We start from the raw sequence: 27111 nt of genomic DNA on the forward strand, positions 1-27111 counted from the left end.
CCATAATTTTACAGTTTGTCTAGGCTTGTTGTAGCCTTTACCACTTGATGTTAACAATGTAACTGCTTCTAAGTTAGCCTGTTTTTTGAATTTTATTTCACTTTATTCATTTACTAGAGGCCCAGTGCACGGGATTTGTGCCCTGGTGGGGGGATGGCCTGCGGGGATTGACCCGCTGTGGGAGCACCGCTCATCCTGGTCAGCCGAGTGACTGTGGACCTGCCCTCTGAGTGGCTGCTCCCTGGTCCAGCATCTTTCATGGAGCTGGAGCACTTGGCTCTCCAGGGGACCCAGTCGGGGTTGGGCCCAGGGACCATAGCACTGAGAAGCAGTGGAGTAGGCCTCAGTCCTGCAGTGGCCACGAACCCGCCTCTTTGGGCAAACTTAATGTTTAATATTTAGTCTTATAGGAAACATAGGGGCAGATTTTTTTACTATTAAAAAATTCCACACTTCAGAAAAGGATTTGCCACTTATATTCTTTTAAATGTCAGGCATATGTAAAACATTATTTACATTTCAGAACATTATTTTGTATTATCTGTGCAGAGATGTGCTTTACTTGAAGAGAAGCACACCATTAACGTGCGCCAGGTAGACCAAGGTGTTTAGTTGGCTCCTTCTCGGTAGCCCAGGGTTGCACTTCGGTGTGTCAATGTTGTCATGACAGTCAGACATGATGTCACCCAGTAAAAGTGATCTATAGAGAGAAATATGTCTTCCCATGTTGCTTTGGGATGATACCTTCTGCCAAAAATAAATAAATAAATAAATGCTTCCAGAACCATTGTCTCCTATAGGACTAAGAACTTGGAATCGCCTACATTTTGAACTTGTAAATATTTCGTGCCTTATAAAATTCGTTAGGGCCCCAGGACAAAAGGAAATCTTGATTAGCAAGCATTGGATCTGTCTGCAAAGTGGCTCATTCCTTAAAAAAAAAAAAAAATCTCAAGTCTGACTCATAGTTTCAGACTGCAAAATAAGAAAGATCTTTTAGAAATGCAGAGTATAGTGCAGACTTAATGTTGTTTTAAAATAGATTTATATCAATATTTGCCTAAAGGGGCTCGAATGAAATCGTTTGAAACCAAGGACAACACAGTCTCCCTTCAGTAGAGAGACCTGTCTTTGTAATAATTAACTGTCACCGCCGTGGTTTTCTTAGTCTCTCTTTTCCTATGGCACATATGGTTGTAATCATTCGTTCCCACCTTGGGATTGGAATGTGGGCCTTGGGCCAAGTGCACCAGCTCGCAGGGGCACAAGGTGTGAGCCGAAGACGGGGTTTCTGTCGGAGCATTGTTCCTGAGCGGGGCTCGCAGCTTCCCTTCCAGGGGCAGGAGTGTCCGTTCCTGCTGCCGGAGCCCAAATGGGAAACGCAGAGGTGGCGGGCAGCAGAGTGTTGTGACCAGTTTGATCTCAGTGATGTGTGTGTGTGTGTCTTTCTTCTCTCAGACGTTCGCCCAGGATACTGTTACACGGCTCTGGCAAACGGGCGCTGTTCTAACCAGCTGCCACAGTCCATAACCAAAATGCAGTGCTGCTGTGACATCGGCCGATGCTGGTCTCCAGGGATCACCCTCGCCCCTGAGATGTGTCCCATCAGAGCAACTGGTAAGAGCCCTCCCAGCTTACTGTCCCGACTCGGCCCCCACAGGCCTGGTGGCAATGTGCATGAGGCAGATTTCATGGAAACCCAGGTAAGTAAGATTCCCAAAAATAAGAGATGACATTCAGGAAAATTTCCCCAGGTCACGGACTGGGAAAATAGAGGCCTATATCAATAACACTGCTTCCAGGTACAGCTTCTTACTTCGCTTGCCTATGACCGCTGAACAGCACCCTTTTCTGGAAGCAATTGCTCCCTCTTATTCGCATCTATTTCTTTTGGCCGCATGCAGTCCTCCACAGCTCCGAATAAAACGCAGCTCTCCCAGAGCCTTTCAGGGGAGCTATTCTGGGTACACATTTCCTCCTTCCCTAACATCTGACACTTTCCTTTTCCTACTTGCCAAGTTCTGTTGACTTTTTTTTTTTTTTTTACAATATCTCTTTCATCTGTCATATTTATTTCCACGTAATGTTCATTTTCCCGCGTCTGGGCTATTGCAGTAGCCTCCAGGCTGATCTCTGTGAACTCCACAGCTGCCACATACATTTCCCAAAGCATAACTCATCCGGAGTTCAGTTAAAAAAATGATGTCTGGGGGGAAATGTAGAGAAAGATGTCCAGAAAAATTTTCCCAGGACGAAGTCAGGCCATATATACTGGTCTAAGTCACTTTATTTCTTGAAAATAAGATTTTAGTACTTAGCCTTATATTTAGTCCCCAAAACTGCTCCCTGTTCATCTTTTAACTCTTGTTCTTTGTAATAGCTTTCTTTTCTTTTTTAATATATATTTTATTGATTTCAGAGAGGAAGGAAGAGGGGGGGAGAGAGGTAGAAACATCAGTACTGAGAGAGAATCATTGATTGGCTGCCTCCTGCATGATCTACGCTGGGGATCGAGCTCGCAACCAGGACATGTACCCTGACTGGGAATCGAATCGTGACCTTCTCGTTCATGGCCCAACCACTGAACCACGCTGGCCAGGCTAGCTTTATTTTCTAGTTACATAATGTGATCCAGTGTTCCTTGAACCCAGTCACAGTATTTCTAAACTCAAATGTTCTTTTCTCTTAACACTTCTCCCCAGTTCAGGTCCTTCTTCCTTCTTCCTCATCCCTGCCACCCTGCTCATTATCTTCCCTCTTGTCTGTTAAGGATTGGCTCAAAGGTGACCTGGTCCATATACTCTCCCTAGACAACGAGCTGGAATTGCTGCTTTGTCCTCAGTGCTCCAGGCTTGTGCTCCTGCTGCGGCACCCGTCCCACCAGCTCTGCCTGGTGCCTCTGTGTGTTCATACATTGTGTTTTCACTAGTTGGTAAATCTCATTAGGACGTCTCCTACATCATTATAGCCCCATGTTCCTTATGCTTTTTTTTAACACTTCCACAGTACTTAGCAAAATCTTGCTTATAGGAGGCAATCAGTAGAATGAACAATTTATTAAGTGACATCTTTCCCAGCAGTTCTAAGTTATAACTGGGGTTATATCTCCTTCTCAACCTGATTCCTGAAAAGTGTGTTTAAATCAGGGACATTTGGGAGAAAAAAGGAAGGTGAGGGTGGATAATGCAGAGTTAATGAAATACTTAAGAGTATGCTACTCACAGAATGCGAATTGCCCATTATCGGGGGTTATAGAATTGCTCACAGATGTTGCTATAAAATTTCTGTTTATTGCTGAGAATTATATGTGTGAGTTAAAGAAGCAATAAAATCTTTCAATATCTTTTAACATATACCAAGTCATATATTTTGTTTGATTTGCTTACAGTCTCTGACCTAAAAATATAACCCACCCTCCTTCATTCATTAGGGAGACCATTTAGTGGGTCGCTGTTTAGACACACGTGACTTCCTACTAAGACGTATGGCTTGGGTACCAGGAAAATTGCTTTTTAAATACATATGTTAACTTAGGAATCAGCAGCATCAATCTGGATTTCTTCCTGTGTTGAGGCTTGAGTAGAGGAGAGAGAAAACTGGAGCAGGTTTAGGTGTCTGAAGACCTACTTTGGGACACACGGGGCAGAAGGCCTGGTTCCCTCGGGTCCTAGGTGTACCAGGAAAGATGCACAGGCTGAAGTAGGCCCAGGGCAAAGCAGACTGATAGAGAAAACACATTTGTGGGTAGGTGTGTGTTTGCTCAAATGTTCTAGTACCAGTGCTACAGAGCTTGGGCCTCTGACAGAGAGTGATGACATAGGAAGGAATATTTTAGATAGGTCAGTTTTTTACTCTTCAAAAAATAAAATCTGTATCATCTCTGGGTTAAATGGGGATAGGAAAGGTGGACATCAACTGAACAAAATTCGCCCCAGGTTGCTAATCCTGAATGTAAAGGCATTTAATGGATAGTTATTAAGCTGAAGAAAGTACAGGACCCAGTCTGATACATTCTCCTGGAGAGGACACGATGCATTTAATGGTGTGCTTAAAGTAATATACCCACCTAATTAGCAGAAATTATGATAAGCTATGGAACTTCTTTTATACAAATGCTGAAAGACTAAAAAAAAAAAAAGAAAGAAAGGCTGATTGATTCTTGGAAGCAAAACGAGTCCTTTAATATAATTGGCATTCAATTAAATCCAGCACATTAACAGATTCCTCTTATGTGCATTTTAAGACACAATTTAAGGGCTAGGCTGAGCATGGGAGGTTCAACTATGAATGTATCTCAGTAAGACATTTTACTGTGTCTTAGAAGAAACCAGACTTTAGTCCACAAAGAAATGAAAAATATTGACCTAATTTCTATTAATGGACTAAACTAATATGGAAAGTAACTATGGGAGAATGTCTGTGTGACAGTGATAATACAATTATCAATATTCTGGCAAGAGAGTAAAAATATGTTAAAAATTGCATGGTCAGTTTTCTCAAGGAAGGTTACTAGGACAGAATATGGCTATTTGTGGGAAATATGAAACTGTTTAGTTAAGTGAATACATCTCTGGAAACCTGGGTACTGTTTAAAAACACCTGTTTGGAAGCCCAGGGGGGAAAAAGTGTCACAGATCAAAAGACAATTTCTTCTAATAAAGATATGGCATTGTGGGAAATAGGAATCGGCCTGAATCAGGGTGTACTGGTTCAGAGGGTCATTAGGCAGCATTAGCAGCAGACCACCACCCCCTGGGCCCTGTGGGCCCCTCCTTCACCATCACTCTGCTGTCTTTCACAATTAGGTGTTCCTCGGGGGTTCTGTCCCCGCATTCCCTTCCTTAGATGAGCTCATCCATCTCTATGGCTTTAGATATCACCCATCTACTGATAACTCCAAAACTTATGCCCAGCCTGACTTCTCTTTAGGCTTCAAACCCTCTTAGACAAATTCTGTGTGACATCTGCACTGGGATGTCTGATATCTCAAAACTTGTCAGTTCAGATGGAACATAGAGCTTCCACCCACCAAACCCACCCCCACCACACTTTTCCCCATCCCAGGGATCGGAGCCTGCATCTACCCAATTGCACAACCAGGAAATTAGAAGTCATTCTCAATTTCCTCTTCCCTCCACTCTGACATTTACTCCTGCACCAAGCACTATCCATTTTTCTCTAAAATGTGCTTTAAATTTATATACTTCTGTCTGATTCCATCACTACCACCTTTGTTCAGTCATCATTGTCTTGCCCCGGGTTCTTGGCTCCCTCCAGTACATCTTCCACGTTAGCAAGAATGATCTGGAAATGTTCATCTTCTCACATCTTAACCCTGCTGAAGACCTCCAGTGCTTTCCATTGCGCATGAAATAAAATCTGGGCTTTTAAGGGTACTCTTTAGAGTCCTTTGGGATCCACAGGTGGGACTAGATGGAGAAAGTGGCATTTCTTCTCCTTTGAAGTGAATTGTGATATAAGTTAAAGACTTCCTGGGTATGGGGGAGGCATTGGTACAACCCCTAGTAAGGTTGTTTTGGGTTTTGAATTATTGTACCAGTATGGCTGCTGATGTAGGTATTCTGAATGGGAATGAAGTCAGTTGGCTTTTTTCCTTTTCTTCAGTTGACCTACGCAGTTTGAAGATCAGTGCTATTCAAAGATTTCTTTGAAAAGTAAGGATGATTTCCATGGACCAATGACAGATGCTACAGCTTAGCTGTTGTGTTCTTTTGTGTTTTTCCAGAGGATTACAACAAGCTGTGCTCTGTCCCTATGGTGATTCCTGAGAGACCAGGATATCCTCCCCCACCCATTGGCCCCATTCCTCCAGTTCACCCTGTTCCTCCTGGCTTTCCTCCGGGACCTGGCGTTCTGGGCCCTCGACCACCAGTGGACTATCCGTATCCATCTCGGGAACCACCAAGTAAGAATTCAGAAGTCATCTAGCAATTTTTCTTGCATTAGTCAGCTTAACTTTTTTGTTGTTGGTTATGCTGCTTTAGTCATTAAATAATTTTACCAAATCTTGGATTAACTTTGAGTTTATATAGTGTTGTATAAAACTTTCTCAATTTACCTAGTTCTTAGATTAAAAATGGGAGGTTTCCTATTCTCCAGAGATTAATGTCCTTTTATGTTATAGATGTTTTCAGTCAACTGTGGGAAAAATTTGGGAGAGATTTAAATCTGATTACAGGATGATTTAATAGAGGAGGTATAAAATTATCCTTGGGTTATTAGTCATACAAAGCAGTTTTGCAAGTAAATGCCAATAACTCACTGCCTTATGTCTCCAATCTGGAATCTTGAGATTGGGGTGGAAAAAGGGGTGGGGAGGAGTAGAGAGGTGATACCTGGCCAGGTGTGCCGCAGTGCACATGTGATCTCTGTGGGCAGGATGGAAGTATGCTTTATTGAAGCCAGATGACCTTTGTTTGCCCAGGGTCTCCTTCCTTTATGATCCAGCATCTTGCCCATTATTACCAGATTAAGTGCTGATGAAAGATACCCTAGTTATAAAGCATTTTAATGGGATTTAATATGATTCCTTTAGGGGTGCTGCCAGTCAACGTCACTGATTACTGCCAGTTGTTTCGTCACCTCTGTCAAAACGGACGCTGCATTCCAACTCCTGGGAGCTACCGGTGTGAGTGCAACAAAGGATTCCAGCTGGACCTTCGTGGGGAGTGCATCGGTATGTAGGATCGCTAGGTTGGTAGCAAGAGGTTACTGCAGTGTTCTGTTCCTTGACTATACAGGTTTTCTATTCTCTGTAACAAGTCACCTCAAACTTAGTGGCATCACATGTTAGTGGCATTGCAAGGGGCAACACAAATGTATTATCTTATAGTTCTGTAGGTTAGAAGTCCAACACAGTCTCACGGGGCTGATAGCAAGGTGTTACAGTGCTGTGCTCCCCTTGGAGGCTCTTAGGAAAATTCATTTCTTTGCCTTTTCCAGTTTCTGGAGCCTTTTGTATTCCTTGTCTGAGGGGTCCTCCCTCTATCTTCAAAGCCAACAGGGTAACATCCTCAGATCAGTCTCTAACTCTCTGGTTACCTCTTCCAAGCCCCGCTTCCACTCAAGGACATTAGTGATCACCATGGGGGATCTGTGTGATCCGGGAGACCCTCCCCAGCTCAGATCTGCTGATTAGCAGCATTGATTTTACCTGCAACCTCATTCCCCTTGGCCAGGTAGCATATGTACAGGTCCTGGGGGTTAGGACATGAACATATTTGGGGGCCATCATTCTGCCTAACACAGTGACTTTTAACTTTTATTGTAAAATACATTCAAATACATTCAGCTTAACTCATTTTACTAAAATGCGTGAGCATTAAAAGTATCTCAAAATTATAAAATCTTTTCACATTTTACTAATTCAAATGGACATCTTACCAACTCTCTCTAGTTATTAAAAACTGAAGAGAGAAACTTTAAATGGTTGACAAGACCTTCAAGCTAGTGAAGGGAGGAAATGTCCCACAGGGACCTTATATTGTTAAGAAAACCCAGTTGCCATCTAATGTTTAAAAATATAATAAATTCTTCCCTTAGTTCTGTTTCAAATTCCAATTCTGAAATTATGAATCAGGCAAAAATCAGTCGTTCTTGGTTTCTTGTGCTATGGAGTTCCCTGGTGATGTGAAAGCCCCCCTAGCAGCCCATTGGAAAGTCATTCAACCCTAGAGGTCACCCTGAGTTGGGCAGAAGAGGGAACATCCAGCTCAGGGCTGGGGAGTGTGAGGTCAGACCTGCACCTGCCACAAGAAGCATGTGACCTTGGCCAGGTAGTTTATCCTCTGTGAGCCTTAGCTTCCTCGCCTTTACAATAGAGCAGCAGTTCTCAACCTGTGGGTCACGACCCCTTTGGCAGTTGAACGACCCTTTCACAGGGGTCGCGTAAGACCATCCTGCATATCAGATATTTACATTACAATTCATAACATTAGCAACATTACAGTTATGAAGTAGCAACAACAACAATTTTATGGTTGGGTCACAACATGAGGAACTGTATTTAAAGGGCCAGAAGGTTGAGAGCCACTCCAATAGAGGAGTGTAAACCAGTTTACCTCTAAGTCTACTGATAGTTCGCCATGACTGTAAAACTAGTGGGATCCTGTCTGGGGACACGGTGGAGGAGGTGGAGGGCTCCATGATGGGTGAGAATGGCCCTTTAGAGGACAGCGGGGGTCATGTTTTGTTCTAGTGTTCCCAGTGGAGTTCAGCAGGGGATGCTTAGATGGCGTCACACTTTTTTATGGAAAAATCAGGCTTCCAGAGATACTCAGAATCCTGTCCAGAAGCCGCTTCTGAAGTGTTACTCTGTTTGATTCTTTTGGGCAAGACTCAGGGAAGATAAAATGTTTATTAGCTTGGAGTGTTGAGTTGCTACGTGTTCAGCATTTTTCTCTGAAAAATGACACAAGAGAAGAATACACTTTAACTGCTCCACAGTCTTCAAGTGGCTGGTGACACGGCGCTCTGCAGTGGAAAGAAAAGAGATCCTTTGACTATGCTCTTTAGTTCTTAAAATGAAAGTGTTTTAACATAAAAAGGAAACCAATAAAATGGCCTGGAGTTATGAGTTATGCTATCAGATTTCTTACTTAAATATACTGTGTTTTTCAGATGTGGATGAATGTGAGAAAAACCCGTGTGCCGGTGGAGAGTGCATTAATAACCAGGGCTCCTACACCTGCCAGTGCCGCACCGGCTACCAGAGCACGCTCACCCGGACCGAGTGCCGAGGTACGTCCCCGCCGGGATGGGGGGCGTGTGTGCTCAGTGAGGGATTTGCTTCGAAGGACTTCAGTGGAGTTTAACTAACCTTTACCAGGAACGGCTAACATGGTCACACTGATTTTTGCACTTCACTCCAGATAATTGTTACTTCAAAGGACATTGTCATAAAATCTGACATTCAAATTATTTTAAAAGAAGCTTCTGTGCCTGCAGGAATGTCCTGATTTTCACTACTTTTTTTTTTTTTTTTTGCCTCATCACTGTCGCCTGTTAATTTTTTAGCTGAGAGTTAGGGAATGGCGTTGTCTTTTGTTGGCTCGGAAAGTCTCAGGTGGAAGTGGATGCAATTAATTTATTAATGGCAAGGTCTAAAGCAGGGCTGGGGAACGTCCGGCCTGTGGGCTGTATGAGGCCTGAGAAATCATTTGGTCTGGCCCAGCCAAGGCATTAGGGGTGTGTTAATTAAATGTTTGACCAAATATTGCAGGCTAATTTTTAAGTTGATACTTTTGTATGGCCTGAGAATGATGTTATAAACATCCAAATGGCCCTTGGCAGAAAAAAGGTTCCCACCCCTGGTCTAAAGGCTAAGGAAGTAGCCTGTAAGTCTTTGCTGCTTCCTAGTGTGGTCAGCAGCTGCATCACCCATTTGCTGATGGGACACGCAGAATCTCAGGTCCCACCCCAGATCTGCCAAGGAAGAATCACATTTAAATTTAACATGATCCTCAGGGATCCACATTCACATTAAGGTTTTTGAAGCACTGTTATCAATGGTTCCTCATGAAAATTTCCCTTCAGGTTTGTTTCTTCATGAACGTATCAAGTCACCCCAAATGCCTTTTATTGGTTGACTGTGATGTACCAAGAGGTACTCCCCACCCTCAGAGAACTCATATATCTATATCTTTATATATTTGGCACAGAATGAGCTGTATCACTGATCCAGTAAAGCCAGAAAAAAGCAAGAAAACTCCCTGTTAAAATTAAATACAAGGAAAGTTGGGAGGTTTGTTTGACTTAAAAATTTGTAAGCCATTCATAAGAGTTAATTTTATTGCCTCTTTTAGCAAAAGCTATGAGTTGAAGACATACAGAAGTTATAAGTGTTTGTATCAGTGACTAATTTCAAAATCTTCATATTTTGTCCTGAGTTGGAGATTGCCTGCCAGCGGTATATTTTAGTTCACTACTTGCAATTGGAAGTTTTGAGCAGAAAAGAACTGGAGTATGTAGCATTTCAGTCTGCTGATATTTCTATCAATAGCATACTTACTGAATTATAAATGTGGATAGTTAGATTATTTATTCGATATTAGAACCTTCTTAATATTTAAACAATAGTTTTTAAATATTAAAAAGGTTCTAAAATTGAATATATAATCTAACTATAATTGGCATGTACAAACAGTGTACTAGGCATTTTTGCAATAGTAGAAAACAAACGGAAAGCGATGTGTTGGAAGTCCACACTATTAAGGAAATGACTCGAAGACACTATCGGGAGCACTCACGTAGGGCACAGCCAGCAGTGGAGATGAATGTTGTTGTCATTAATGTGAGGATTGATTTATGAGAGACTGAGGATTACCTAAAAGCCTCCAGCACTGTCTTCGTTAATAGCTAGTACTAATAAGCTTATCACAAACATAGAAAATGGATAACATGCTCACATTTTGGGGTAGATACTTGCCACAGATGATCAGAAAGGCTGTGTGCTTCATTGAGAAATACATGATGGGCTGAATAGAGGTCAGAAGAGACAGACTTTGAATGGCAAGCTTTTCATTCATCTTGTAGAGCAGCAGGGAGCCTGGAGCGTTCAGAAATTAGTTAGGAGAGAAAACGCTGAACTCTTTATCCTATCCTCAAGAATATGTGGGTTTTCCTATTTTTTTTGGAGTGTGGAGCAAGTCAGATTTTAGCAAGGATTAAGAAATAAATGAGAGAGAAAAAGATCGGAGGTTGTTGGCACAAAGATCAGACAGAAGAAAAGCCCAGACTGCCTCAGCTAGTCCAAGGACTCGTGTGGAAACCACTGCCGGGTCTGCCCAGAAAGAAAGTGCGCCTGAGGGTCAACCACAAGACACCATGCAGACGCGGGGTAGACAGTCAGAACAACCCATGTGCCATGAGTGCACATTCTTGTCCTCCGGAGGGTGTTGAGGGCACTTATAATCAGGCACAGGTGGTCTCGGCTCCAATAGGTAGGTCTGCTCTCATCCGGTTCTACACAGAGCCCTGGTCTCGGCCTTCTGGGGAATAAGCCCTGGCAAAGATTGTGTGCTATGTGGACAAGGCGGTTTGTGTTCATCCTCTTTGATGTTCCTCCAGGTATCTAGCCTAGAAACTGAGAGGAGCAGATAATCCAGGACACTGTCTTGTCCAGTTTGGGTTTACTATCAATCTTTAAATGAGAGATCAGATATTCGTTTACTCCAGTTATTGTCATCTTTAACACTTTCACATCAAGCTCTGCCGTTTACTTTGGCATAATATTGAATACAATAGAAAAAAAGAAGGAAATGCCCACAGTACCAATGTTTTATTTGGTAGCCAGAATACTCATGAAGTTAGAAAAGTGACTAGGAATAAATAAACAATAACATTGTACTTGGACCAGAACTGCCATCAGGAAGGTAGACATTTCAGAGTCTTGTGATTGATGGTTTTCAGATAGAATTAAATGGTTTTTTTAATGGCATTTCTGTTTTATTATTCTGATATAGCTATCAGATCTGCCTTTTTTATCATATACAGGATGTGGCAAAAGTAGGTTTACTGCTGTTCATATATGAAACAGAGTTTATTCTTGTATTATATTTTGTTGAGTATTGTATTATTTTCCATACAAGCAACTGTATTGAAGGACGCCAGCCAAAGTTCAACATGAATAATGGTGTATACTGGCTCATTAACTCATCTAGGAAAATGGTGAAGAAGAATCTATTTTATTTATAAATCGAGGTTTAAAGAGTCTTATTAGAAATTAGAGTTAGAGGGAGTACTCTTATGTTGACATTTTTCTTTTATCATATGTCTTTCAAACTCTAATCAGTAATCTTGTTTCTTACAATATTTGATACCAACTTTATGTTTGAAGAATATTATTTAGTAATTGTGACCCAAGATTAAGATTATGAGTTTGGAGTTGGAGGGAGGGAGAAATAAAATGATTTTTAACCTCCTCACTAAAGCTATCTCTTCTACTTTAACTTTGATTTTAGACATTGATGAATGTTTACAGAACGGCCGGATATGCAATAATGGACGTTGCATCAACACAGACGGCAGTTTCCATTGTGTGTGTAATGCGGGCTTTCACGTTACACGAGATGGGAAGAACTGTGAAGGTAATGACAGCATGCTAACAATAACAGTATAATACTATTATCTCCCTTCTTCCAGTGAGTGTCAATATCAGATGTCTTTAACAAGACCAAGTCAACCATTGAGTGAAAGTTCAAAATATCAAATATATTTCACATATTGTTATCTGGGAGGCAAGCATAATTTTCGACAATATCCATGCCTTTAATTCACATTTCTGTGAGTCAAATACATTTTAAATATAGGAGGAGAGCTTGCCATTTAAAGATCCCTGGTTATGATGAAACTTAGGTGGCATAAATCATTACTTCCTAATTTTATATAATTAGAACTTGTACATTATTTTTTAAAATGCAGGGCACATCATTTATTCTTTAGTCATATATGATTTTTTTGTTTAAACTGTCTACCTAGTAATAACATATTACTAATGGGTATCTGAAAATGTAAAATTTGATTGAGAGAATAATTGACTATAGAGAGCCAGCCATAATTTTATATTATCTCTAGAATTAATCACCTCATTTTTTTGAATTGGGCTGTTTCAAATATTTTGTCTTTTTCCCTTGTCATTTTTTCCTAAATTGAAACTATGGCAATTATTGATGAGTTTCCACTTCTTAGACTTTCAGTGAAAAATGAAGAATGGCCCTTATCATCTTTCCCAACGTCTTTGGGAAAGATCCCAAGAATCTATTCATACATTAAAAGAATTTCAAAATTGTTCTTAGAAACATTTTTGGCAGAATATTATCTCAGTGATTCAATTCAAAGACGTAATGCCAAAATTCTCGGTTGGGATAGAATCCTGTTTAAAAAAAAAATCATAAATTACACTGATCTGACTAATGCCGGTAAGTAAAAACATACCATGTCTAGATCAAGTGCCTCCCAAGACAGCTTGAATATTAAATAAAATAACATATTGATGAATTTAAAGAAATATCCTCATGGTCAAAGGATCCTTAAAAGTTAGCTGGAATGACTGTAATCCATAGTCAAGTCTTGCATTTTAAAAATACATTTTTTCTTACTCCTATTTGAAATTGCTTCAAACTTCAAGCTGTCCTCTGATTCTCTGGTTTCCACTTTTTAAACTATATATATTGATTGATTTTTAGAGAGAGGAAGTGGGAGAGTGAGAGAGAGAGAGAGAGAGAGAGAGAAACATCCATGTGAAACAGCGAAGGCTGCCTTCTGCATGCCCCCTATGGGTGGAGCCCACAACCTGGGCATATGGCCTGCCCGGAAATGGAATCAGCAACCTTTTAGTGCATGGGACAGTGCTCAACCACTTGAGCCACAGAGGCCAGGGCTCTGGTTTCCACTTTTTAAAGAATCACGAAATCACCTAAATAAATTTCAAAATTCCATTATTTACTTTTTATTTTTGGTATATGAGAAGTAATATGGATCTGTGAAGTAAATTTAACCATGAGGCTGCTAACACATTTTCAGTTTTTAAACTGCTATTCCTTAAAAGATTCCTAGTAGTTTCTATTGAGTCAGATTTCATAATATGTATATGTATGTTTTTATGACATAAAATTATATATGAACTTATATATGTATGTATACATGTATGTATATATGTGTATTATATATACATGTCATAAAATAATTTAGCCTTATAGTTTGCATGCACATGTCAAAAATTGAGAACTTGAGATACATATTTCCTATGGCCCCTCTCTGTTTGTGTGCTGTAATTTGGATGATAATTAGCCTTAGACCAGTGGTTGGCAAACTCATTAGTCAACAGAGCCAAATATCAACAATACAACGATTGAAATTTCTTTTGAGAGCCAAATTTTTTAAACTTAAACTATATAGGTAGGTACATTGTTATTAACTTCATTAGGGTACTCCTAAGGCTTAGGAAGAGCCACACTCAAGGGGCCAAAGAGCCGCATGTGGCTCGCGAGCTGCAGTTTGCCGACCACGGCCTTGGACTATAATTTTAAAAAAGAAAGAAATGTAAAGAAACAATTATATCCATCTAGGTTGGCTTCCTTTGTAGGCTTACTCTTCTGGTCCTAAGAAAATGTATTTTTGTATTTTAAGATATGGATGAATGCAGCATACGGAACATGTGCCTTAATGGAATGTGTATCAATGAAGACGGCAGTTTTAAATGTATTTGCAAACCTGGATTTCAGCTGGCATCAGATGGGCGTTATTGTAAAGGTTTGTGCTGTAGAACTCTACATCATATTCTGCTTTTTCCTTCTCTCTATATTACTTAGAGGTACCATTTTCCTTATTGATTCTCCCCATTTAAATTACTCCTAATTCTGGCTTACACAACTTCCTAAGTCCAGCCATCCAAAGAGCTACCACGAGTGCCCAGGAAGCTGTCCTTATTACAGAAAGGATGTTTGGGGTCTCCTTAAAGGAGCCCAATTGGTCTACCAACAGATGAGAGTGCCTTTTGGATAAGCTGGGTCTGCCCCTTCCTTGCAATTGGGGAATAATGGCAGTTAGCCTCCTTGATGGCTTCCCTTTGCCACCTCTTCCATTTTCACCTGGACAAAAAAATGTGGACTCATTGCAGCGATCTCTTTTCATGATTCCCTCCACATACCTTAAGGAACAGAAAATTCTTCATGGACAATTTATTTAGGCTTTATCAAGAAACAAAAGGGAAACAGGATTAAGCAGAACAGATAAATGAACCAAGAGCCACTGTGTAGCTTGGTAGCTTTTGAAATAATCTCATTGCTCCAGGGATTGAAGCAAAAGTGAAGATTTTCATTTGTGCTCTTGAAATCTGGGGTCCTAAGGAGAGTCATAGGAAATCCATCTGTGCTTAGAGTCTCTTGCTTTATTTAGTCAGGAGTGAGAGGCTATTGCACTTGGGTTCAAGATCTGAGTTGGAACCAGACTTCTTAAGAAACCTCACACTCAAAACAGGCCCCGGAAATCTGCTAAAGTGCCGCACACAAAGCCTTTTGCTCCTAGGCTCAGATGCGGGAGCACAGAGCATCGAGCTCTTCACGAGTGTGGAAGCAGGATAAAGTTCGATGGTGCCCCTTGTCCAGCTGGTGGACAGCTTTGGTAAAGGTGTTATGGAAGAAAGCCTTATATCAAGTCTTTGGCAAGATGTGCATGTTCTCTAGGCTTTAAAGAGCTTCTAGTTCTTGGTTGTTTACCTACATTCTCTATGACCTTCACAGCAGTGACTTAACTTAATGTTGAGCAAATCTGTCTTCATAGCAAGGGAAAACATTTGAGTTTTCAAATTTGAGGTAGAAAATTGGCTTCTGTACTTTTGAGCCCTGTACAGGGAGAAACTCAGAGTTGGGAAGACAAGATGAACATATGGAAATATTCTGCAATGTAAGACAGCGTAACGGAGTGCCAAAATGTACAGATCAAGTGCTGTACAAGTGAAAAAGAAAGGGGAAGAGATGTGAAGGCTCCCTTGTGAGCAGACCTTTAGCAAGAACACACACTCCTCTTAGCTACCCACAGAGCAGACTAAGATTCACTTTCAGTGCCTTTAGGCTGCTAGTGAGCCAGCCCATAGCCTCTCAGCATTAAGTATGCCAATAGAGAATGGTGATGGAACTATTTCAGAAAACACTATGACCTCATAGATGAAACTAGTTTTTGTAACTATTTGCAACCAGTGAAATAGTATCTTATCAATAAACTAGAGGCCTGATGCATGAAATTCGTGCAACAGGCGTGGCTCTTGCAGCCCCAGCTTCGTCCAGGAAGGTCGTCCAGACTGTTGTTCTGCTGTTTGGTCTAATTAGCATATCCGCTCTTTATTGTATAGGATTATATAGGATAGGTTGTTCCATTCATCTGAAAGTGCCTAATGACTTGGAAGATTTGTTTTGACTTTACCAATCTGGTTTAAGAATCAAAACTAGAGAGAGAGAATGAGAGAGGGAAAATGCTCCATATTCTTACCAGTCTTCTTTTTTTCTGGTGCATAGAGAACATGGAACACACACTGTAATAAGAATAAAGGAAAAAGAAAATTCCTTATATGCAGATTTTCTTATTTTCCATGGTTTTTCTCTTGCCATCACAGGACAAGGTTTTTCTCTTAGTGCTGAGCACTTAGTTCTGAGCCCACAAAGATGTGATTGTTCAAAGCCAAATAAACTGTGCTAATTCAATCTCTGTAGTTAACTGATCTGATGAGCAGCATGGCCTCCTTGGTCACTTAAAAACAAATATATATATTTTATATATTTCATAGAGGAAGAAAGGGAGAGAGATAGAAATATCAATGATGACAGAGAAACATTGACTAGCTGCCTCCTGCAGCAATGCCCCCAACTGGGGATCAAGCCTGCAACCTGGGCATGTGCCCTGACCAGGAATCAAACCAGTGACCTCCTGATTCATGGGTCAACACTCAACCCCTGAGCAACACTGACCAGGCTCCCTGGTCACTTTTTGAAAGCTGAGGCTGCTCACTTTCAGCAATCAGTATTATATCTTTGTCCCCAGGAAAAAATACACACAAAAAAACCTTCATATTACTTTTCATGTTGCAGTTGCCACTGTTTTACTGTAGGTCTCATCTTGAACAATAGGTGACTCAAATAACTGAACCAATTTGAGTTCATGTATTTAAATATAACTGCCATTTTACATACAAATCTGTACACAGAATCTTGGGCCATCTGTATATATTTTGTGCCAAACAACATAAGCTAAGTAAAAGGCAGAGGTGTTTTCAGTCTCAATTTGCCTTTTTAAGGTCAAAAGAATGGAAAGAGTTGCATACACCAGATGTATATTATAAAAGGAGTTGTTATAAAATGACTTGATTCTAAGTATTATATGTTTTCCAAAACACAATTTTGGTATAATCTTTATTTCCCTATATTAAGGGGGGGCGGGAATCACTACTATTATCAGTATGTATCCAGTAAAGACATTTATCAGGTTCACCTAAGTATGCACACACGATACTATAAAGTGTTTGTTATGCCTGTGAAATGTTTTTCTTTGCTGGGTTCCAATTACTTACAGTGCTGTTGTTGGCCAGGAATGGTCATCAAAATCATCTGCATTCTTTTTCTATTCCTGTCCTATGGTGTGTCATCGAGGCTTTAGTTCTGTGTCTCTTAATGCCATGCTAAATGTCCCAGAGAACTAAGGCCTGGGGCATACTAGAATGAATACCCATCTAGGTATTGGATGCCCAAAGGAAAAGCTTTCTGCCCAGGTCAAAGGTGCAGTTTATTATCAAGCTAGATTCCTGGCAGTCCCGGAAGAATTGCTGTGTGAAACATTGCACCAGATCCTTTGTATTTTAGCCGTCACTTTTCTTCTGCTTCCAGTTCTATTTTTGCCTTTGCGATTCTTATTTTGGAATATATATATATATATATATTTATATACACACACACATATACATACCTCAGGAGAATGTTATTAAAATAGCTTTCTACGGAAAAGAAATAAACTCAGCCAGGTTATTTCTCTTGGTTTGTCTTGCTATTCTCTCAAAGGACACTGAAAATGCATTTTATTGAGCTTTGATTGCTGATCCTGCATATTATGTCCCATCTTCCCCATTTCCAAATGTTGTAATAGAACTATAAACATGTTATGGCTGTAGATGAAAGTTACTTCTTTTTTAATAAGTGCTTTTCTACACCCCAGATATTAACGAGTGTGAAACACCGGGGATCTGCATGAACGGGCGTTGTGTCAACACGGATGGCTCCTACAAATGCGAATGCTTTCCAGGACTGGCCGTGGGGCTGGACGGGCGAGTGTGTGTTGGTAGGTTAAGCCATAACTGGATATAGGATAGCGATCCACGCTCTGTCAATCAATAAAACCCACCAATAGCAAATGCAATCAACTGCAGCAGATATGATATAATTAATATTTATGGAGCAACAAACCAACAGTCAGTTCTCTTCTTGGATAAATTGGATATTAATTTAAGCGATAGAAAGATCAGCTGCAGTAAATGAAAAGGAAGGGAATCCTCCTCTCTTCTTACCCCTTTTCTTTCCTAATCACATAGCTGTCCTCAGTTTTCTCCAATCCTCCTTGATTGATAATGGTTTTTGAAATTGGCCTGTGTATGCTCATTATCTCTTGGCAACATGTTCATCGAGTACTAATGTCCAAAGGGAAATATAGAATGCAGCGGAGGAGGATATGCATAACCAAGAAACTTACATGATAATAGCTTTATGTGGCTTTATAAGAAGTTTGAGATTTCTTGAGAAATAGATATGAATTTTATTCAAATTATTTTTAAGAAAGATAGTTAGTGAACCCTTTGAATTGGGAGGGGATTGGGCATAGCTGGAAACCCCCTCCCTGATGCTAAAGATGACACTATTTATTGGCCAACTTTTACAGATTTATATAATGAATCTTGACAGATCAAACTTCCCTTTTTTGAAAGTACATCTAATTCAGACATTCAATAATTACATGTCTATTTAGAGGTAGGCCACAATTCATAAAGATCTTATTTATCATGGGATTGTAATCAACCATCAGCCATCATTCATTATGAAGTGTCTGCTTTGTACAGGCCTGGGGCAGACAGAAATGAATGAAGTATAATTCCAGTGCCTAAGTGCCTCCCAGTTAGGGAAACCAGGATAGTCCCTAGAACACTGAAGGAATCTGGCCACTGGTTTCCAGTGCTTGGAAACTGAATGCAGTTTTTTTTTGTTTTATTATTTTTTATTGAGACCAAACACCAGAGGCATTATTTGTGAGTAAGAACTGGGATGATGGATAAATAAAGCTAGCTTCAACTTTGACCTGGGGGCTCTCATCTGTTTGAAGCAATGGTGTGATGACAGATGTGTCTTCCCGTTTAGACACACACATGCGGAGCACATGCTACGGTGGATACAAGAGAGGCCAGTGTGTCAAGCCCTTGTTTGGTGCTGTTACTAAATCCGAATGCTGCTGTGCCAACACCGAGTATGCATTTGGGGAACCTTGCCAGCCGTGTCCTGCACAGAACTCAGGTATGTGCTGTCACGCAGATGCCTTCCTTGCACTGCTACCCTTGTGCCACCATGTGCAGTCTTGCATTTATGCAAGTCCTAGGGAAAGATTACATATGCTCTCCAGGTACATCACGTACGTTCCTGGGGTCTTGGCAGGAGTCTTGATCCACATTCCTCACCCGATTCTAACAACCGTTTGGAATAGGCAGCGCATTTGTGCCTCCCCTCAGAACTCCCCCACCTCAATATAGTCATGCTATTTGGGATACAGGTAACTTTGTTTTCTAAAGTAGTTTCACGGTATTTGCATTTTGTAGGGACGACTGATAAAGCAGAATTTTACCCAGCGTAAGAGTAAATAATTTTCAGGTTACCTGAATATTTCCAACTTTTCTCCAAAAGGCCTTGTGAATTTTGTTCAAATCCATTGTGTTGATTTTAGTGTGCTACTCCTAAATGATTTTATTCAAGCCTAGGGAAAAAGTACTTTCCACTATTTGAAGCGACATGGCACAGTGGAGAGAAAACTGGTCCGCAAGTCAGAATTCTGCTCCCTGGTCACAGGCAGACAAAGTACTCAACTGGGGGGTGGGAGATGGGGAGAAAGGAGTGGAGTTAGTTTTTTGTGGATTTTCGTTTATTTAGGAATTTTTCTCACCTATTTTCAAAAAGGTTTGAGATGGCTTACATTAGTAAACATAATTATAAACTAGAATGATACGGAAAAGGGATTCTTAGTTTTCTCATCTCTAAAATGACTTGTTTTAGGTAATCCAGAGGAGCCTCTCCACTTGTAAATTATGTTTATTTGTAAGACAAAAAAAGTGTATTGAAATTAAAACAATAGACTGTTCGCATTTGAACAGAATTTTAAGGTGGCTTGGCCATTGGCTTCTAATGTTCTAGAGTTAGATCTAATATTGAAAACATGTAGCTCTGATTGGTTGGTACACATTGATAGGTTCCGTTAGTTCATTTCTGACCTAGAAATTAAAATATAAGAAGTTAGAGAAAGTTAAATGGAGACTTCTAGAAAATGGGGAATCCAATGAAAGAAGAAAAGCTTTATTCTGTCTGGTTACGTTACCCAGTGACTAATATACAAATTATCATTTTATATATGATTATCAATCCATTAAATACTTGTTTATAATACTTCAATTATGTAATGTACAAATATAATTTTATCCAACAAAGATACTTTCATATAACTTTATAGTCATACATTATTACTGTCAGCCTTTTGTATGTTACTTTAACTTTTCAGAGTACTTTTGTTGCATGCTTTGAATTTAGAAGATAGATAAGTATCTTGAAAACTGGTGCACGAGACTATAGGTGATTTGTTCATATAGTAAATGAGTGGAAGAGCCAAACTTAGAATCCAGGACCCTTGGTGCATATAGTTCTCACCTTTTTCCTCTGGACTGAGTACATCTCCAAAGAACTTGAGCTGTAGGAAAATAAGTGGGCTTATAAAAAGATGACTAAGGAGACCAGATTTCTTTAGAAAGCTTAGAGTGACATTTGAAGCCCAGTTCGACTAGCCTCTATTTATATTTGAATGGATTTGCACAGCAGAGGCCCACATGTGGAAGTGATTTCATTCAGTGTGTTTCTCTACCTCTTTGGTAAATGAAAATGCCAAATTATGAAGGATCTGAATGTAGGCATCCCTCATTTCCGGAGAGAAGAAGGATTTCCAAAGGTACTGAAAATATCCCGAAGGAAGAGCTTTAGTTAATCTACTGAGAAACCCCAACCACACAGCATCTAAAGCCCATCTTTGTGCTCTGGAGGTCAAGTGGGCTGTATGTGAAGATATTTCGCACTGGCTGAGCGTTTCCTCTCACAGAGATCAGTCAGTTAAATACACAGAAGTGTCATTATTAGGAATTTTTTTCATCTGTCCCCATACCGCAGCCTTCATGGCACAACACTGAGTTAGCTCAGCAACACCTGTCATCTAAGTGCTTGAGCTGTTCCAGGTGTTATGCTGAGCCCATTCCACGTTCTCTCATTAAATCCATAGAACTATAGTGTGAGTTGGGTATCATTGTCTCCAATTTATAGAAGATGAAACTAACAGAGGGAAAAGCCTTGCTCCCAAGATCCCCAGCAATAAGTATGGCCATCAGCATTCAAGCCCATGCGGACCTGAATTCACCACAGGAAAATACTTTAGTACCAGAGCTTGCCCAAATGGAAAAGAACAATAATTTACCCGCATTTAGTCCAAGCATCAGCTAATTTTAGCACTAATGTTAAAAGTACTTTTTACAAAACTGGTCAGGTTTTGCTTTTCCTGTTTTTATTACATAGAGTATTTCTCCACCTTTTGGTTAGATGTCTCAATTAATTGCTAGTGTGAGAGAATAAAAAGGATGTGTTTCCTTTTGCTCCCAGTTCCTGTCTTTCAAACACACAATGGCAGGCACCTTTCATTTGTTCCCCTTTCCCACCCCCCTTTAAGGTGATTTAAAAATTAGGGGATTTTCCTACTTTTCTCAAATTTACATTTGCTAGAAGGCACAGGTTCTGAGAGATCCAACCTTAGTTTTCTTTCTATGTATGGCCTAACTCATTGGCTTCACTGTCATCAGGAACACGATTTTCTAGTAAGACTGTAAGGACTGTTGGCTTCAGCAGTGAGCTGCAGGAGCCCCTGTAAAGATGCTCATCTCTAGGATCCAGTTATCCTGCCCCTTCAGTGCAAATGATTTGCATTTAACCATGAAACTCTTCTGTCCATCAAATATTGTTGGAATTGTATGCAAAACATTCTATCGATTTTAACCAACATTACCCCAATAAGTTTAATTTTAAAAAAAGAAATAGAAATCTGATCCATCACAATCTTAGAACATAGTCCACAAACTTCTATTTCTTCAATAAGATCTCACAGTTTTAACATCATGCAATACTTCTCCTATGGACTTACAAAAAATGAGTCTAGCACCCTGAAAAATATTCACTTTTTTAAAAAATATACTTTAATGCAAACACAGATACCCTGTTGTTCTTGTGAGTGGAGGCTAGAGACTTTGCAAAGAGACATAAGAAAATGTTAAGAACTGGGTACTGAGAAAACAGCTCGCACCGAGAAACGAAATTATTCCCAAGATGGTGGGAGAAAGTTTTATTAACAGTTAAGAAACCACACTTTAACAGGCACATTTCACTGTAAGTGTAAACTGTTCCCTGGTGAACAAAATCAAGTTATAGGAAAAACACCTTTTCCGAAAGTGCTCTGCACGGGGAATTGCTGGAACTTGCCTGTTGCCTTAAAACTTGTTTTCCTCAGTGATGCGGAGCCTTTAAATGGGAGCTCCGTGTAATGGTGACGCCCCCGGGAGATGCCTCCTTTCCGTTGCCACTTATTTCAGTTCCACTCACTTTGGAGGAAATGATGTGTGCAAAACCAAAAGCAGGATCGACCTGTTCTGCAAACAAAGGGATCATTTACTGTCTGTTAATTTATTGCAGCGGAGTATCAGGCACTCTGCAGCAGTGGGCCAGGAATGACCTCAGCAGGCAGCGGTAAGGACTGGTTTCGAAATTTACTACCTTGGGCATGTGCAGAGGCGGGTCAGGCCTTCCTGTGGGTTTCCAGTTGGCCCCTTTACACCAGTCTGGTCTGACTCCCTCGTTGGCCATCACTGCATGATGTACCTGGGTCACCGAGAAGCCCCCAGTGGCAGGGCAACCAGGGCACAGTGGGTCCTGGGATTGCTGGGTGTGGGTGTGGGGCGTGGAAATGACAATTGGGTGCCCTCCTTAGAGGGCGCGGTTAGAGGACGGTGGGTGAGATACAAAGACTGTGGTTGCTCATTTACAAGAAGGGGCAGCCTGGCCTTCTTTTGTATCTTCCATTATCAACTACAATTGAGGGCTATGGGCTCAATTGAATTGTTATATCATAATTGTCCAGTGCTCGGTCATTATAAGATGGCAATTGGGAGCCATCTTATATTTTATATTTTTCATCTTTTGTAGCAGGCAATGACAGCAATTAACTCAGTTGGATGAGAATGAACTATTTAAGTGTATGAGTAAGAACTAGAGAAATATCAGTGCTATAAAAGGAATTACAATTAAAAGGGAGAGTTGGAATAAGTATAAGATGGGTGATAAGAAAGCCGAAAGGATTATTTTGTTAACATAAAATGAAACTATTTGATTCAGGGGAGTTCTGAAAAAAGTGGACTGGCTGAATTGTTTGTCAGTTCACTCAACTTGATTGATTTCATCACTTTGAGTGGATGAAGGTGGGAGAGGATATTTGGAGGACAGGAGAGGAGAATTTAGGTAATTTATAATGAATAAGGAGTTAGTGTGGAGTAACTAAGTTGTGTTAGGGACCTGCAGAAGTCAAAAAGGTCAGCTCTGATGTATAGAAGAGTCAGGCACCAAGATTTGAGACTGTCATTCATTGACTGTCATTCTGCATCGCCTTTGACTGTTAGAGCTCTCCTCAGTCTGGGAGGGCACAGCAGAGGGGAACCTAGCATCCTCTGGGCAGAGCCACAGAGGTCTCCCAGCACAGGTGTTGTCTGAGGGGGCTTTGGCCGGGAGCACAGGTCTGCCTCAAGCCTTCTGGACACAGAGTGAAGAGGGTGTTTTATGTTCATGGAAGAATGAAAAGCTTAAAGTCAATAAGCAGGGTTCGTATTTTAATTTGAGCTTGAGGATATTATTACAAGAGTTTGAGCCATGAGAATGACACAGTCACCTAGTTTTGAGGTTAAGTCTGGTGGAAGTGTGGAAGGTGGATGGGAGACAGACAGCAGGTGGCAGAGAGACCAGTTGTAGGGACTTGGGCTCTGCTTTTGATTCACTTTTTCATCTGGCTTTTGAATCAGAAGCCAGGAGGTCTCCTTCAGTTGATTAAGGATTGGAAATCTTTTAAGTCCAGGTCAGAAGCCAGTTCCTCTCATAGACTAAGGGAAGGAAGATTTGACTCAGGATATCTTGTACTGAGAAAAAGGGATCAAGGTTTTTTCAATCAAACTGTCACCTTTTTTTTTTCCTCTTCACAAGATCCTAAGGTCATTACGTTTATTGTAATGCTATCTTTTGACAGTAATTTGGTATTTAGCATGTTATTGATTTTGAACTCTTTTGTGGTGCAGATATAAACGAATGTGCATTAGATCCTGACATTTGTCCGAATGGAATTTGTGAAAACCTCCGTGGGACCTACAAATGTATCTGCAACTCAGGATACGAAGTGGATTCAACTGGGAAAAACTGTGTTGGTGAGGAGTTTCCCCTGTTTTCTAAGATGTTCCGTGCACATTGCTTTCCTCCTTTCGATGCTTTGGGGGAAACCACTCATGAAGGACTTCAGGGACTGAGCAGGTGGATGTTCTACACTTTGGGTGACAGCATGGCCCGTCCATGTCTTGGTGGACAAAAATGTATGTAGCTGAATCTTGATAATTTATGAATAAACATGTATCAGATTCAATCCATAAAAGAGGAGCTCCTTAGATACATAAAATGCAAACACTGAACCATTCTTGGATGGCTACAACGGCATCCCTAATTTTTATCATGAAGCAGCTCTTCTCCCAACCACATTTTAGGATTACTCAGAGAAAACCCAGCTTATTTTCAGTAATAACTGCTCTCTGTTAAATTTAACAAATGTCATTTTTATGCTCTAACAATCCTAATGAAGGTTCCAGCCAGTAACTCAATAAATCCTTTGGTTGAGAAGAAAATGGTCGACAGAGACACCATTGTTTTCTTCTTCAGCTTCTCCAGTTGCCTAGACTAGTATCTTCTGAAATGTGTAGTGTCCGTTCCATAGTGTAGTGACATACTGCCTCCGGTTTCCTGAAGTTCGACTTCTAAAACCAGAATATTCAGACTTGTGAAAATATGCCAAAGCATACCCAAACCCAAATGTAAGATGGTGAGCCTTTTTTATTTGGAAGCAAAACACATTTTACCTCAAAGCAAACATACTTTCATGAAGTGGGACTAAGATTAGTAGTCTTTAAGATAAACAGGAGACCTAAAGTATATTTTTTACTTTCTGAAAGCCATTTGGGACTTAGAAGTAGGTGTTTACTCTTTTCTGCCTTTAGGATTATGTGTGTATGTATGTATGTATGTATTTTTATCCCCACCTGAGGATATTTTTTAAACTAATTTTTAGAGAAAGAGACAGAGAGAGAGATTAATGGTTGCCTCCCATGTGCATCCTGATGAAGGAGGATGGGACCCACAACCTTGTGGTGTATGAGACCACACTTCAACCAACTAAGCCAACCAGGTTTATTAGTGGTATTTTAGGGGTAGGGTTTGAAATGTACTGTTCTAAGGTGGTCAGTCAGTTGTTGGAAATGTAATAATTCAGAGATGCTACAGATTGAAATAAACAAATGTCCTGTTCATTCTTTTAACACACAATCTAGCAAGTATCAACTACTTATTGAATAACGGACTCAACTATCTCCCATCCAGCCATTAGGGAATCACCATATGTTCTGACCCTAGGGAAAAAAAGTTTCTCCCATGTGTCCTTGGGTGTCAGCTGTTTTATTTGTCATGTTTCTCCCTTTACCATTGGAGTCCTCTGGTGTTGGAGAGCTTGATGAAATACTGGGACCCCTCCCAAGAAACTTGTTGCCTTTGAGTAGACAAATAGTGCTTTAATTTATAAGAGGAATGGGATTAAATTATATCACATAGAACTTTACTCCCTTGAACAAGGAACAATGGTCATGCCAATTAAGTTTTTTTATTTATTACTAGAGGCACCCTTTTGCAGTCCGGGAGCCCTCAGAGGAGGTCCAACTGTCAGCTTAGGCCCACTCCCTGTCTAAGCCATCAGTCAGACATCCTTAGCATTGCCACAGAGGCAAGAGAGGCTCCCACCACCACTGCTGCGCTTGCCAGCCGTGAGCCCGGCTTCTGGCTGAGCAGCACTCCCCTGTGGGAACACACTGGCCACCAGGGGGTAGCTCCAGCATTGAGCATCTGCCCCCTGGTGGTCAGTGCACGTCATAGCAACCGGTGATTCTGTAGTTCAGTGGATTTGCATATTAGCCTTTTATTATATAGGACTAGAGACCTGGTGCACGAAATTCATGCACAGGGGGATCCCTCAGCCCAGCCTGCACCCTCTCCAATCTGGGACCCCTCAGGAGATGTCCGACTGCTGGTTTAGACCCAATCCCACCTAAACTGGCAGTCAGACATCCCTCTCACAATCTGAGACCACTGGCTCCTAACCGCTCGCCTGCCTGTCTGATTGCCCCTAACCACCTCTACTTGCCAGCCTGATGCCCCTAAATGCTCCACTGCCTGCCTGATAGCCCCTAACCACCTCTGCCTGCTGGCCTGATCTCCCCTAACCGCCTCTGCCAGCAGGCCTGATCGCTCCCTATCTGCTCCCCTGCCAACCTGATTTCTCCCTAACTGCTCCCCTGCCAGCCTGATCACTCCTAACTGCTCCCCTCCCGACCTGATTGCCCCCTAATTACTCCCCTGCTGGCCTGATCGCCCCCTAACTGCTCCCCTGCCAGCCTGATTACCCCTAACTGCCCTCCATGCTGGCCTGATCGCCCCCAACTGCCCTCCCCTGCCAGCCTGATCGCTCCTACCTGCCCTCCCCTGCTGGCCTGGTTGCCCCTAACTGCCCTCCCTGCTGGCCTGATCACCCCTAACCATCTCTGCCTCGGCCCCCGCCACTATGACTGTCCGGAAGACGTCCAGTCTAATTAGCATATTATCCTTTTTTTAGTATAGATGCTATATAGGACTATTTTAATATTGACCATCTCTGAAATATCCATAACTTGTCCCCTGACCTCTTGTTATTATAAACATTTTTTCCAAAGCTCATTCAGCCTAATTGTTATTTCTGTCTCCTAGTGCCAAGGTACTTTGGTTCTCTACAGCACTTTTAATCTGTTACAAAGACCTTCATTCAAATGTGACTTTTTTTATAGTTGGCCATTTCTTCTTTTTTTCATAGCTCCTACTCCTACAAAATTCTGTGTTTATGTTGACACAGTATTGATATCAGTATTAAAACAATGTGGGTACTTTTACA

General features: G+C 41.0%; 1 protein-coding gene across 2 annotated transcripts in view; it reads left to right on the plus strand.

Moving 5' to 3' along the window:
• The window catches only part of FBN1 (fibrillin 1), a 230076-nt gene that overhangs the window by 117094 nt on the left and 85871 nt on the right, over positions 1–27111 (plus strand). For both annotated transcript variants that reach the window (XM_070423353.1, XM_070423361.1), the window contains exons 10-19: positions 1459–1617; positions 5747–5926; positions 6557–6697; positions 8641–8760; positions 11982–12107; positions 14149–14271; positions 17719–17841; positions 18909–19061; positions 22530–22583; positions 24176–24301. In XM_070423353.1, coding sequence (XP_070279454.1) covers positions 1459–1617; positions 5747–5926; positions 6557–6697; positions 8641–8760; positions 11982–12107; positions 14149–14271; positions 17719–17841; positions 18909–19061; positions 22530–22583; positions 24176–24301 — 1305 coding nt within the window. The remainder of the gene's footprint in view (positions 1–1458; positions 1618–5746; positions 5927–6556; positions 6698–8640; positions 8761–11981; positions 12108–14148; positions 14272–17718; positions 17842–18908; positions 19062–22529; positions 22584–24175; positions 24302–27111) is intronic.

This window comes from Myotis yumanensis, unplaced genomic scaffold (assembly GCF_028538775.1).
Source record: "Myotis yumanensis isolate MYYU_CA2020_CCGP unplaced genomic scaffold, mMyoYum1.0.hap1 SCAF_1, whole genome shotgun sequence".
In the NCBI taxonomy this organism is placed as follows: domain Eukaryota; kingdom Metazoa; phylum Chordata; class Mammalia; order Chiroptera; family Vespertilionidae; genus Myotis; species Myotis yumanensis.